Genomic DNA, 13,274 nt, shown 5'->3' on the forward strand with positions numbered 1-13,274 from the left:
CATCACTATGACTATGTGGTTGTTATTACTAATATTATAGTGATAATTACTATAAAAATGATATTCCTGACTATAATTATTTTACTATGCAATTATAGTCGCAAATACTACGCACTTTTCTCTCAGTGTAATTATAGATTTTTGTGCGCTGGACTTATTTTGTGTACGACTTGTAATTCATACTATTAGCTTATAATAACTCAGTACAACTTTATAATCCGTTCATTTTTATTATTATTTACGTTTTCGTTTCTAAAGTATAGCTCTGGCTTCAGTATAGATTATCTTTTCTCTGCGATTGATTATTTGCTCGTATTATGTAAATTCCATGATTTGGCAGGTAACACTGGAAACTGATAAAAGATAAATTGGATAATTTATTACTTGAAAATGAACAATTCTCCTTTCTCGCTCGTAACATCTTGCTTACAACTTAATTAATATGGTAATTCCGCCAAAAATGTTTTGATAAATTTGGTACACTGAAAGGCCTGGTTATAATAATCCAAGCTTGGTTAATGTTACCTAGATCTATGGTGAAATTTCAACTAGACGCATAGGTTATTATGACGATATAAATGTCAAAATTTAGTTGGCTCAACTAAACGCAAAATTTACTCTTTCAAAATATTTATAATTATTATGACATTCAGTAATAATGGCCAAATTTTCACAAAAATGTATTGGTATATGCATCTCACAAGCTTACCTAGAATTTTTTTCCAGTGCATGCCGCGCGTTTTTTTTTTCAATTTTATCTCATCTTCCGTTAACGAAAGGATGGTTGTGGAAAGGGAAAATATTTTTCACGCAACTTTCACTCGGCGGGATATCTTTTCGAACGCTCATTCCATTTGAAGCAGAGAACGACAGTAACCTTAATTACCTGCCGTTTCGTAATTTAACGATTAGCAATTACTTTGTTCGCGATTACTGCCACCCGTACGAGCCGGAGGAGTGTATGTTCTCCTATTTAGCAGTCCTGCGCCTTCGTTATCTCCGTGGCTTCGGCCACGATATATCGTCATTAGCCGTCACGCACCGTCTCGCAATACGCACACGCCCGCTAATTAACGCAGACCTTACGTTTCTTCCAAATAAATTTGCCCACAGCTTCTAATTAACACGAACGTTCGGCCGAAACGAAATTTCCCTCTTCCGAAGCGAACCACCCCACATCCCGAAATTTACTATCCCCCTCGGAGGCTCTAAATTATTGTAGAATGTGACAATTCTTGCGGAGCAGTCGCCGTTGTGCCGCGGCTGTTCGATATAAGTACACTTAAGTGCGCGTAAAAGCCGACCCGGGGCAACAGGATGTCGGGAAATACGGTATTGGATCCGGTATAATGATCGCCCGGTACCTCCCACGTAGCCGCTTTATTTTATAATAATCGATTATAAATAACAAGGTGTCATTTCCGTAATGTCAACATTTCTTTAATATCGCTTAAAATGCCAGAGATATAAATACGCGTTGGTACATTACCCCACGAAAAAAAGTCGCTATTAAAGTGTGCCTTTGTGAAACCTTCTCCCACAAGCGTTATCGATTTGTGCAGTTCCGTTTTGAACAAAGGATATCGTTGCGTTCGTCAGATGCGCCAATCACTTTATACGTAGATGATTTTTCACGAGGCACGTTTTATTGCGTATCGACGAGTGACAGCGGATTGCTCCAAATGACACTGCTGTAGATAGAAAATTGTCTTATCAAGTTCTTTAATATGGCGTGCATAATATATAATCGTAACTGTTTTTCTTCGACGTAAATTCGCGAGAAGATTGTCGGTATTTCCCAAGACCACTCTCTCCAGTAGCAGTTAATCGCGATAACTCGTTTTTGCTTTGCAATAATAATCATTTGTACAAAGTTAATTACTTTCCTTTGGAGAAATCGATACTTGTACGAGCGAATGAGAGAATGAGAAGTGTGAAGAGGGTGAAATTATTTTATTAAAGCAGATTAGTCTCAATTTACTTCAGTAAACAGGACTAGAGTTTTCATAGAAAAATATTTAAAGAAAACATTAAGAGTGTAACGTAGAGCAAAAATTCGCTATGAATATATACACAGTGGTTGAGATTCCGTCAACGAAAAGAAGCGGAAAACGCACGAGGTATTAAGCATTGCATCATTTATGTATTTCTCGAAAGAAAGCCGCAACTGGAACAAATTTTACGTATACATACATAAATAAACAGGAGTTTAAGTCGCTTCCTAGTTAGGTACCATCGACACTGAAATATGCTTTATTGTACAATTTGCAAAAACGCGCGCGCCGTCGCATATCGCCGAGTGAAGTAGCGCCGGTATTGTACATACTCCCGTAATGACTTCGCGGAATGAGAAAATAAAGAAAAGAAGAAAAAAAAGAAAAATAATTCTCTCACGCTTCCCAGAGAGATGCGCGCGTGTTTCGCCCGTCGTCCGTGCATTCGTGCTGTTTGCGGAAAATCTGCGCGTGTCGATCGTGACGCGCATCTGTGAGTCGCGCGTGCGTGCGGCCGCAGCGATACGGAACGCGTGATTTCGTAAGACGCACTTGACGCAAACCAGGGACGGACCTAAAATATTCTCCACTCTGCGCCCAACAACGATCACGTTTCCGATAGGGTCAGCTTGACCGTAATCTCGGTCCGCTTCATTGGACGATACCTCGATTCTCTAGAAAGAAATAGATGCTTTGTGTTTATAGTATTTCGCGATTAGCTCAATCGTCAAAGAGACCCAATTATATTTTTAGATTTTTCCTTAGATCTGCCGATAATATAAATTATGCAAAAATTTCTATTGTAACAATATTCTATAAAGTCATTAAATATTAATTTTTTTAATATCCCAAAGTTGAAGATGACTTCCGTCACTAAACTTACGAATATATAAAGTATGCAGTAAAAATTTTCGTGAAAGAAAATATTCTTTTTCTATTGAACACTAATCTTTCCTCTAATTTGATTTGACGTATTTTTCACAATTTTTAAGTTTGAGCGTTGAACATTTTGCTAACTATATTATACTTAAAAAGCGTAAGATTTTACAACGGCGAAAGAAGATCACCCGAGATTATCCGAAGAGTAAGATCTCTTCTATAAATGCATAAAATCTCGCGAAAAATATCTAGATATCTTGCGTTAGGAAATATAAAAATTTTTTTCTATGCAACGCTTACCGGGGATGCATCGAATGTGTGTATTACGAGCGCATACAATTACAACAGACTATTATGAAACTTTGCGAAACATGTCAGACGATAGAAGAAGAAAATTCGCAAAGCGAGTCGCATTCGTTCCTCCCACTCGGAGGATTAAGCCGAACGATATCTCGGCGTTCGCCAGCGTTATCCGTCCCACGCTCTCGCGCACACACGTACTTGCGAACGCGTATCAATTAACACGCGCCACGACGAATCGTGCGTACAACGTGCGCAATCGCGGACGGCGAGCGGCTATGTATACGCACGTATGAGCACGCGCGCGCGCGCGCGCGCGCGTCACCCACGCGCTTGCACACACGCGCGCGTTAACGCATGGTCGCGAATTTTTGCCGCACCGCCGCCGGTAGCATCGGCTAATTTTACCACGCGAATCGCGCATGCAAGAGGAACGCTGTAATCTCGCAATTTATGCGGCGAAAATGGACCTCCTATCGGCTCGATCAATTTCTCCTATCGCGATCTTACGATTTCTTCCACATGTTCTGGAAGACCTTCTGCGTATATTCTGCATAAAAATTGAAAGATAAATTATTATGTATTTTTTAAATTTGATTCGAGTCGAAACTGTCAGATCTTGGAATTATATTGCAATTGAGAATGTAAAGCGATGGAGATATAGACAGAAAACAGATGCGATTGTTTATCATACAATTGTGAAACACACTCTTTTATACACGATAGCAACAATTATAGAAAATAATTATGTTAATTGATGTACTAAGATCTTTATATACGAGTCTAATTTAAACTTGGCATTTTAAAATGACATTTTGAGTGTAAACAAGAAATGGTGAGGCGAGGCAGCCAACAAAGAAGTATATCTTATTGGATATTCTGCCAAGTTTAAGATTGAGAAAAATTATTTATGTCATAGTATGATAATCAAAGGTGGCTATCAAATAGCTATTACTTTGTTGTTATTGGTCGTAGGTTTGATTACAAGTCTGATTGAATTTGACAATATAAAAATTATCGACATCATGGACAATTTATTGTTTTGTAAGCAGTATTAAGTACAATTGCTTTATAAAAATAGAATTATTTTTTACTTTTGCAAGATATTTTTTATAATTTTGACGCACTCTATTTCTGTATTTGTATCAAAAGATTAGACTATCCTACGCTTTCGTTGGATCAGAGTGTAAAATAGCATTTTATGCAATTCACCGAGACAATACGATAAGACCCGCATAATTCTACTGTCATTCGTTATTTCAAAGACAAATTTACATCGGACGCAAAGAGAAACACGAACGACCATTCGCGATGCTCTCGCGCTGCGCGTGCATATTGTTCGTAAACGGATTGACCCAAAGAAAACCTCTGAAATGACATAAATAACGGCGGCGTGTGGGCCGTGTATCGACTTACGTAACAATACGCGCCGCCGCGGCTATCGCGAACTTCCGCGAAAAAATCACGCAGGAAAATTAAGTACACGCAGCACACAGAGAGAAAACAATTGCGCCTGTAACACAAGTATTAAAAACCTGGAAATCGTCTGGGAACCGGAGAAAGTCGGGAAATGTCCTGGGCCTGCGTAATAATTCAATAGGATGTCAGTCACATAATTATCAATAAATTTTTTTGCTGCCAAAGTATTTACAGAAAAATATCATGTATGAATGACACAAGCGACATTGTGTGTATTCTAAAAATATCTCTTTCTAAAAGTAAGAAAAAAACAATAATAACTTTAGATGATTTGATAGGAATTTATTTCTTTCTGAATTATCAAAATTTGCGTTTACACACAAGTCTCTAAAAAAAGAGATCAATTTGGAAGTGGAGCATTTAGATTTTGTAACAGAAAGAAAAAATGTGAACAGTCATTCGATATAAATATCGACATCGACGACGAAACGGTTGCCACTGGCAGGGCGCCGAGTGCCGGAGAGATAAACATCATCAAAAACGTCGTATCGATTTCGATTTTGTATTAATAAATGGTAATAGACAACTATAAATACATGTTAACGAACGAGAAGTAGTCTTTTACAGCAAACCGTCAGATTGTTTCACGTTAAAATCGGGCTTTGCGATTTGTTTCTGTCAATTACTTCCAAACAATCGAATAATTTTCTAGTGGACACACACACACACACGCGCGCGCAGGTACGCGCACACGCTAAGAGGAAGTGTTCAAAGATAAATAGACATACTTGTTGTATATCGAGGGAATTTCAGTAATGGGCGAAATTTTTTCGAGGTCCGTAAATGATTACAAATATCAAGATCTCTCGACACTGAATTAGTATCAAGTGATGGCATTAAGGCACTGAAGTAGAATAGTAATAAAACTTATAACGCCGATAAACAGGGGCATTGATAAACAGACAGGTGTGGGAAACAATTTAAATGCGAGTAAACATTTGATGACGTACTTAGGATTGCGCGCCACTATACAGCTGCACTCCGTTCACTGCGAGCGTCCATAGATATGTACATCCACTTTGGGTTCTTAACTTTCGCTATTAAGCGATTTCGCTGAAACCGGTACTTGTGAGTAAAGTTTGTAAAGCGCGGCGAGGGAGAACCCGCCAGACTGCGGTGTTTATTGCGCGGAAAAAGAGCGGGAAGCCGCAGCGGCGTTTCGTGGCGTGCGCGCTCACATCTTCGCTGGATTAAAGCCGATTTCTATATTTGCGAAAGATAAACCACCTGCGCTCGCGCGAGTGATGCAAGATTTCTCTTTTTTTCTGGGGGGTTTTTTTTTTTTAAATACATTTAATCCGGCAACGTATCCCGCGATCGATGCGCAACGTGTTTTATGCCCGGCTTTTACGTGCTCGAGAACATCTGTATATCGGATGTAATCACGTAACGCGTAATTATTACAGGAAAGTGTGTTAGCTGCGGGCTTAGGCTCGGCAAAAAAATTATTTAACATTGTTCCGTTGTTTTCGCCCGCGCTTTTTTTTTGTAGTGCACGCGCAATCTTTTGATAATAATTTGTTAAACAGAAATTACGAATGATATTTCCATACGCTTAACATTATTATTATTTGCATTACTATAAATTATATAAATTGTCATTACATGCGTTATATGTGCATTCTATATTGCTGTATATTTACATAAAATTATTATTACAGATTTGTATTATAAATAGTAATTATGGACTTTGGAATTTATAAACACCGGGGGTATGTTATTTCAAACTCGTCGTAAATAAATTCATCTCACGGGGCTGATATGAAATATGAATAGAAAGCGTTAAGCTCGTAAACATATCAATCGATACTTCATGACAAGATTGTCGTTACATCTTTAATGAAAACGACTTGATGCAAGTTGGCAAATACAGTTTGCCGCTTAACGGGCCTCTAGCGCTTCCGGCGAAAAAAAGTTTCGAAGGTTCCGGTAACAACCGACGTTATAGCCGTAAAACGATGAAATCAATGCGTAACGACCGTGCCGACGCTATATTTAGCCGGCGAGAGTACAGGTAATTCCTATAACCGTCCCGGCGCATTGACAGGTGCAATTTATCTGAAGCCTGAATGCGCGCTGTGCGCGAGCCTCTGTTTTAAAACGCTCGAAAACTGATTATTCGCGCTTCGACATCGCTTCCCTCCAATTCGCGATACAGTAACTTCGCACAGACTGCAGCGTAATTGGCCGGACGATATAAAGCGGCGTCAAAGTATAAAGGAGATATCCGCTTGATCTCCCAGTTGTCGATTTTCCACCGTTCAGAGTACTCGGTCTTTGTATAATAAATGGATCGGTATAATTTTTCCGTTCAACTAAAAATCTCAGACGATAATTCCGCCAAGGGAGAATCGATGTTTTTTTTTCGAATTTGAACGCGGCTGCTGAAAGTTCCGTCGAAATTTCACAATCAATCAATTTACTCTCGATCGTTTGAAACAACGCGTAAATTGGCTCCGCCTCGATAAGAGAATTTCAATGAAGGGGCTGGAGCTCGGAATTTTCTTGAAATAATCGGAGTTTCGGTGCACCGTATATATGACGGAGGGTTCTGTCATGCACCGGCGTAATATCGCGGGAGCCAAACGAATCACGCGAGTATCGTACGGCGGTACATACACGCCATCGCGCATATATCCGCGGATATATCACGCGAATGTACGTTTACGCGAATAACGCTTCGGTATAATTATGTGTGTGCGTGTCGCTCGCCGGGCCGCGCACATGTTCGCGACACGTGCGTGCGCGCCGTTTCACGCATTAGGCAGCGGCAATAAATAAAGTCGAACGCGGGAGAAGGAATAATAAAAGATAAGCCCGTATCGGTCAGCTGATATCGGTCGTGCATCTCCGGATGTGTTTGGATACACACCGACGGCGAGTGCGTGCTTATGCATTCGCAAAAGTGTGTTGGTGCGTCGATACGTTGCGAAACAGCAACGTTCTTCGAATTATACACCGCGATTACGCGTCAAAGAATCGCATTATTCACGTCGCTCGCACGCACCTTTCGTCGAGTCATTAAATGTAAAATGTTTCGCGTGACGAATATTCCTTGCGGAAAATCCAAATGATCTTTCCACGACGAAAAGTGTCGAGGCACGAACGGTTTTCGTTGTGATCATGTTTAACTTAGGGCCGATGGTTTTACAAACGGTTAATTAACCGGAGGCTCTCTATCTCTTTTTATAATACGTTATTATCTAACAAGAGTCGGAAAATTAATTAACTCCCGCTAGCAATTAACTGATGTTTGTAAAACTGGCCCTTGGAGAATTTCTGTTTGAATAGGTAATGAAATTTGTAAACTAATAAATGATTGCACTCGCCAATATTTCTTAAAAAAAAAGTGCAATAACCAGTTTATTATAGTGGATAAATTATATTACAGCACAGAATAGGTTTTGAGAAAAGCACGTCAACCATAATTCTGTGGTTCATTGTATTTCCACGTTGCATTCACTTTCCTTTATTATGCGTTTGCATCGGCCGCTCAATTTCGATTGACTCTTCGCTCGTCATTGTCCCCCTACCTATCCTGTTTTTCCCCCGTATTTTATGTCCTCTATCATATAATTTGTACATATTTATTGTACTCGTCGAGCGTTAGTTCCTTTCTTAGTTTCCTTATTTAAAATCTCGCTTACAAACTCAGTTTTTCTACTAGAGTTTTTTAAAATTAATTTTAAGAAAAGCTCAACTATTTTATCGTAATTACCGAGCTATTTAGCTTCGGTAAAGTTTAAAAACTACGAAAAGACACAAGACATTTAACTTTGGCAGAGAAGAAATCGTTTCATTTTCCTGTGCGGAGTATCTCGTCGAATCGTGTAAACCATAGAAGTAGAAGTTATACACATGGAAGGGGAATAGCATATACTTTCCATAAGCTAAAACTGTGTCCAACATCTGTGTGACAAGGATAGAATATGATTTTCATTCGTTACGCGCATGCGTTAAATCGTGCACAAACGAAAATTGCAAATACAAATACAATTTCGCTTTGGCCACTCATGCGCATTTCAAGGAAGAGTCACGAAACGAGACAGAAAATAGTTTACTTTGCCTCACTTGTTGGACAAACGTGTGCGGGTCCTTTTTCCCTTCCATGGTGTAAACCAGCCGGAGAAATCGCGACGTCTGGGCCACGTGACGCGGTGCAATTGTTAGGAAAGATTTAGTGGCGACGAGCACCAGAAGATACAAGTCTTTGTTATATAGCAGGGTTGCGGGGTGCAGTTCAGACATGGGAAGTGAGCATTACTGCCTGAGGTGGAACAATCATCAGAGCAACTTGCTGGGTGTGTTCAGTCAACTGCTGGAGTCGGAGTCGCTGGTGGACGTGACACTGGCGTGCACGGAGGGACCGTCGATACGCGCACACAAGGTAGTCCTCTCCGCGTGCTCCAGCTACTTCCAGGCCCTGTTCCTCGACCACCCGAACCGTCACCCCATCGTTATCCTAAAGGACGTACGTTTCGCCGAGCTACGTACCCTCGTCGACTTCATGTACAAGGGCGAGGTAAACGTCGAGTACTGCCAGTTATCGGCCCTCCTCAAGACAGCGGAGAGCCTCAAGGTTAAGGGTCTAGCGGACATGACGAACATCAACGCGGCGGTAGCATCCAGGGAAGAACAGCAGCAGCAACAGCAGCAGCAACAACAACAGCAACAACAGCAGCAGCAGCAACAACACACAAGCACCTCTGACACATCGCGAGAGCATCATCGAGAACGAGAACGAGACCGAGACCGAGAACGAGAACGAGAACGAGAACGAGAACGAGAACGAGACCGAGAACGAGAACGAGATAGAGATCGAGATAGCATAAAAGAGACGAGCGGCAAGGAGAGAGAACGGGAGTCGAACGTCACCACAGGAGTATCGGTCGGTGCTAAGGAATGCGAGCAGCAGCAGCAACAGCAGCAGCAGCAACAACAATCCAGCAGCATCGTTCAGAACACCCCCAGCGAATCCGCGGATGCGGTGGACATGACGGATTGTCCGCCGTCGCCTGCGGGGCCTGGTAGCCCGTGCCCGGGACCGCTGGCTCTCGACCGACCCAGGAGGGACTCCGAGGACGCGGCCAGCCTCGAAGAGACGAGAGCCGGCTCTCTTAGTCCGATCTCGGTGCACAGCGGACCATCCGACATGAGCCTCAGCAACAACACCGGCGGCGGCGCGCCTGGCGTGCTGTCGTTAAACCTGCCGCAGAGCCGGCTTCCGTCCCCGCACAGTACCGAGCCCCTCGCCGGCCCGTCGGGCTTACCCCCGGTCCAGCAAGTTCCGCTAGTAAGTAGCAATGAGAATAATCTTTGAGGAGAAATTCCGAGGGGTAAACCGCTGACCAAAATCATGTACACCAATGCCTACTAATGTCCAGGGCTGGAAGTAACTCGTTACTTGTAACGAAGTTACAGTTACTTTTTTTTTATAACTCTAACTTAACTTTGTTACTTTCTTTCCATCTGTAACTATAACTTAACTCAGTTATATTTTTTTCGATAACTAGTAACTAGTTTAATAGTTATATTAATAGTTACTTCATATATTTTTTAAACCTCCACAGATTGCATTAGGTTTTGCATTACGTTAATGCATAAGCACCTTCATCGGCGCTTTACAATTTAAATGCAAATGTGATGTTTTTATTTTCATTGCAAGAAATTGACTGCAAAGTAACGACTCGTTACTTTTTAAATAACCGTAACTGTAACGTGTTACTTTTCAGAATTGTAATTGTAACTAGATACTTTTATAGAGTAACTTTCCCAACCCTGCTAATGTCCAGTGGGCATTACTTTATCTTGTTTTATCTTATTTCATCCATACATATAATGCCCCAAAAAATGCCCAGTAATGCCGCAAATCTGTACACCACAATGCCCTCAGCGGTTCACCCCTCGGGGAATTCCCTCCTGGTCCGGGCAAGTAGGATCCATTGAACCCATTGTCAGTTTTGACTGATGTAATATACTCGTCCTCGATATCTGGCAGGAAGAGAAATGATACGAATTGAGCTTAAAAAGTTTAGAGTGATCAAACAGATCGCGTTTGCACATATATTGAATGATTGTATAAAATTGAAATATTATATATTCGCGTAAAAATTGTAATATATTTGCAGATCTGTGTTGAATTCTGCTTGTCCAGATACATTAGAAGATAGATTGTTTAAATAAGGGGTATCGATAAAATGCCAATCAGTTATATTACGTCGATACTCGATATAATTAAACATAAAATTTTAATTGAGCAAAAAAGCTATTAAAAGTTACGTTGGACGTTGGGAAATGTGTTTTAAAAAATATTGATATATTAATATAGACATGAATTCGATAAAGCTTTATCCCGATGAGGATTTTCCTTTGCACTCGCGAAGCTTCAATTTTTTTAACGTACAAATACTGTTATTACAGAGACTTTTGTACTTGAATCAACTCGCTGATTCAATTTGTTTCCGCGATAACGAGATATCTCTATACACTTTGAATAATTTCTTGAGACATCGATGACCGCCGGTTGCAATTATTATGTAAAGAGAAAACAATAATGTTGATACTGTCTGTCGATAGCTCCGTATGACAACCGTATCTCGATCTCGATATCGCTTACTTATTGTATATTTATTACCTCGATATAAACCGGATGCACTTTTCCATTACAGTCCCTGAAAAAAGAAATGGACTGGGAAAGGTCGACTGAGGAGCGTAGCGCGAGCAGCGAGATATCCGCCGACTACAGACTCCCGCCAGATCCGGTAAGTTCTCCATTTTTCCGGCGAGCCATATATATATATATTGTACATACACACACATATATATATGTATATCTCTCTCCAGTTTATTATTGACTACTTTTTATTCTCGTATCCTCTCTTTGCTCTGCATTTCTATATACATATATATATATATACATATACTATATATTGATAAACGTCTCGCTCATTCGCAATCGTCGGCAGGAGCTGCGCGTTGCGGATGAGACGACTGTCCATTGCGCCAAGTCCCTTCGAGTTCTTGCAACTGTTCTTAATTGCAATGCCTTGTGCTACATCATTATTATGACCGAAACACGGCGGGTCGTTCGTGACGTGCTACCCGATATGACGACAGACGCGATTTTTCGAGTATCTTCGATATATAAAAGTACTGTGCTTCACCCCGGAAGTCCGACGGTGATCGCATACGCACGTACACGCGCGTACGCACGCGTGTATGTGTATGTGCGTCGAATTCACTTTGCATGTGGGTCTCTTGCATGCGCCCAAGTGCTTTGCTGTTTGCTGCTCTCCCTGCTAATTTGATAGAATTGTCGCGTTATCAACGAAATTGCCGTAGCCGTGCGGTGGTCTCGCGCGAGAATCGTGATCGATGAATCTCGCAGAAAGCAGGATTCTCTTTCGTTCTTGCGCTTTACGCGTAATAATTGTTAACTGCCGGCAGTAAAACTTGTAGTAACCCACTTCTTTACGATCGCATTCTTTCGACGTTTCGACACGAGATGCTTTCTAAGATTCTCCATCGATCGACTTGTCGATTGTTCTCGTTGACGTCATTTTAAAAGTTATCCTCCGTGTAACTTTTTCCCCGGTCAACTACGTAACTTTTAGCCGCAATTAGATTCGCGTAATATGAATGTTGCTTCTAATGGCGAACGAAGAAACGAGAGAGGAATAAAGAGAGAGATGAAACGATACAAAACAACCGCGGCGAAGGTTTTGACGTGATAAAATTTGAAGATTTCACAAAGAGGGAGCGTAAACGTTAGACTTGCAACAAGTGATTTGTTGAATACTTCTTTTATAAAGAATCGAAGGCACAAAGTTACTGGAATATTCATTAAATATATTCGTATGTTCATGTAGCTGCGAGGACGATTCTTTATGTACGTTTTCTAATTAGCAATATCGCTTAAAAGGATTTTCCCTCCTCGAGACTCTGATTTACGACGAGCCTTGTTGTTAAACCGTGTTTTTATTCGTGTATCATATTCGCTTAAGAGCGCCATCGAGATATGATGAATACGAGGAAACGAAATTGTGCATGCTCTCATCTACCGTGACGAATATACTGTCTTCTTTTCCAAACTAATCCACTGTCCATCACGTCCCTCGTCTTCTCTCTGCTTTCCGATACACAGATGCATACACGCATTCTCTGTCTTTCTCTCTGTCTTTCGTCTCGGAAGTCCAGTTTCTCGTCTTTATCTACTACTTTGTTATGGTTGTCCCGGTTTCTAAATGTGACTACAGAGACGTGAACTTTATTAGAGAAAAGCGAATTATACCCGATTTATCTCCTTAAATAGGACAATTTTCTGAAGTGACTCTCGAAACAGGCGTAAAACGCATTACAGCGAGGAAGGAGGGGTTTAGGTTATATAAAGAATTTCTATTTAATTGAAGAATAACGAAACACTTTCATCTTCACGACTCTGTGTCTCTCCTACTACCTCACAACCCTTTTCTACTCCTTTAGCATTCTTCTGCTTGCTACGCGTGCAGCTCGCGCCAAGAGTGTACCACTCAATCGTAAAAGCCCCTTCCGTCTGTGAATTCCATCCCCACGTGCTTTGAGGGGACCAAAAAGTGCGCTCAAAGACTGTCATGAGAGAGAGAG

The 13,274-nt window shown here is 41.0% G+C and overlaps 1 protein-coding gene across 1 annotated transcript in view; it reads left to right on the top strand.

Moving 5' to 3' along the window:
* Positions 1-13,274, top strand: part of LOC105566312 (longitudinals lacking protein, isoforms H/M/V-like) — a 30,946-nt gene that overhangs the window by 14,360 nt on the left and 3,312 nt on the right. Inside the window, exons 2-3 of the mRNA XM_012020219.1 lie at positions 8,874-9,945; positions 11,321-11,413. Coding sequence (XP_011875609.1) covers positions 8,899-9,945; positions 11,321-11,413 — 1,140 coding nt within the window. The 5' untranslated portion in view covers positions 8,874-8,898. The remainder of the gene's footprint in view (positions 1-8,873; positions 9,946-11,320; positions 11,414-13,274) is intronic.

This window comes from Vollenhovia emeryi, unplaced genomic scaffold, assembly GCF_000949405.1.
Source record: "Vollenhovia emeryi isolate VEMERY1.0 unplaced genomic scaffold, V.emery_V1.0 DF939145.1, whole genome shotgun sequence".
Taxonomy (NCBI): domain Eukaryota; kingdom Metazoa; phylum Arthropoda; class Insecta; order Hymenoptera; family Formicidae; genus Vollenhovia; species Vollenhovia emeryi.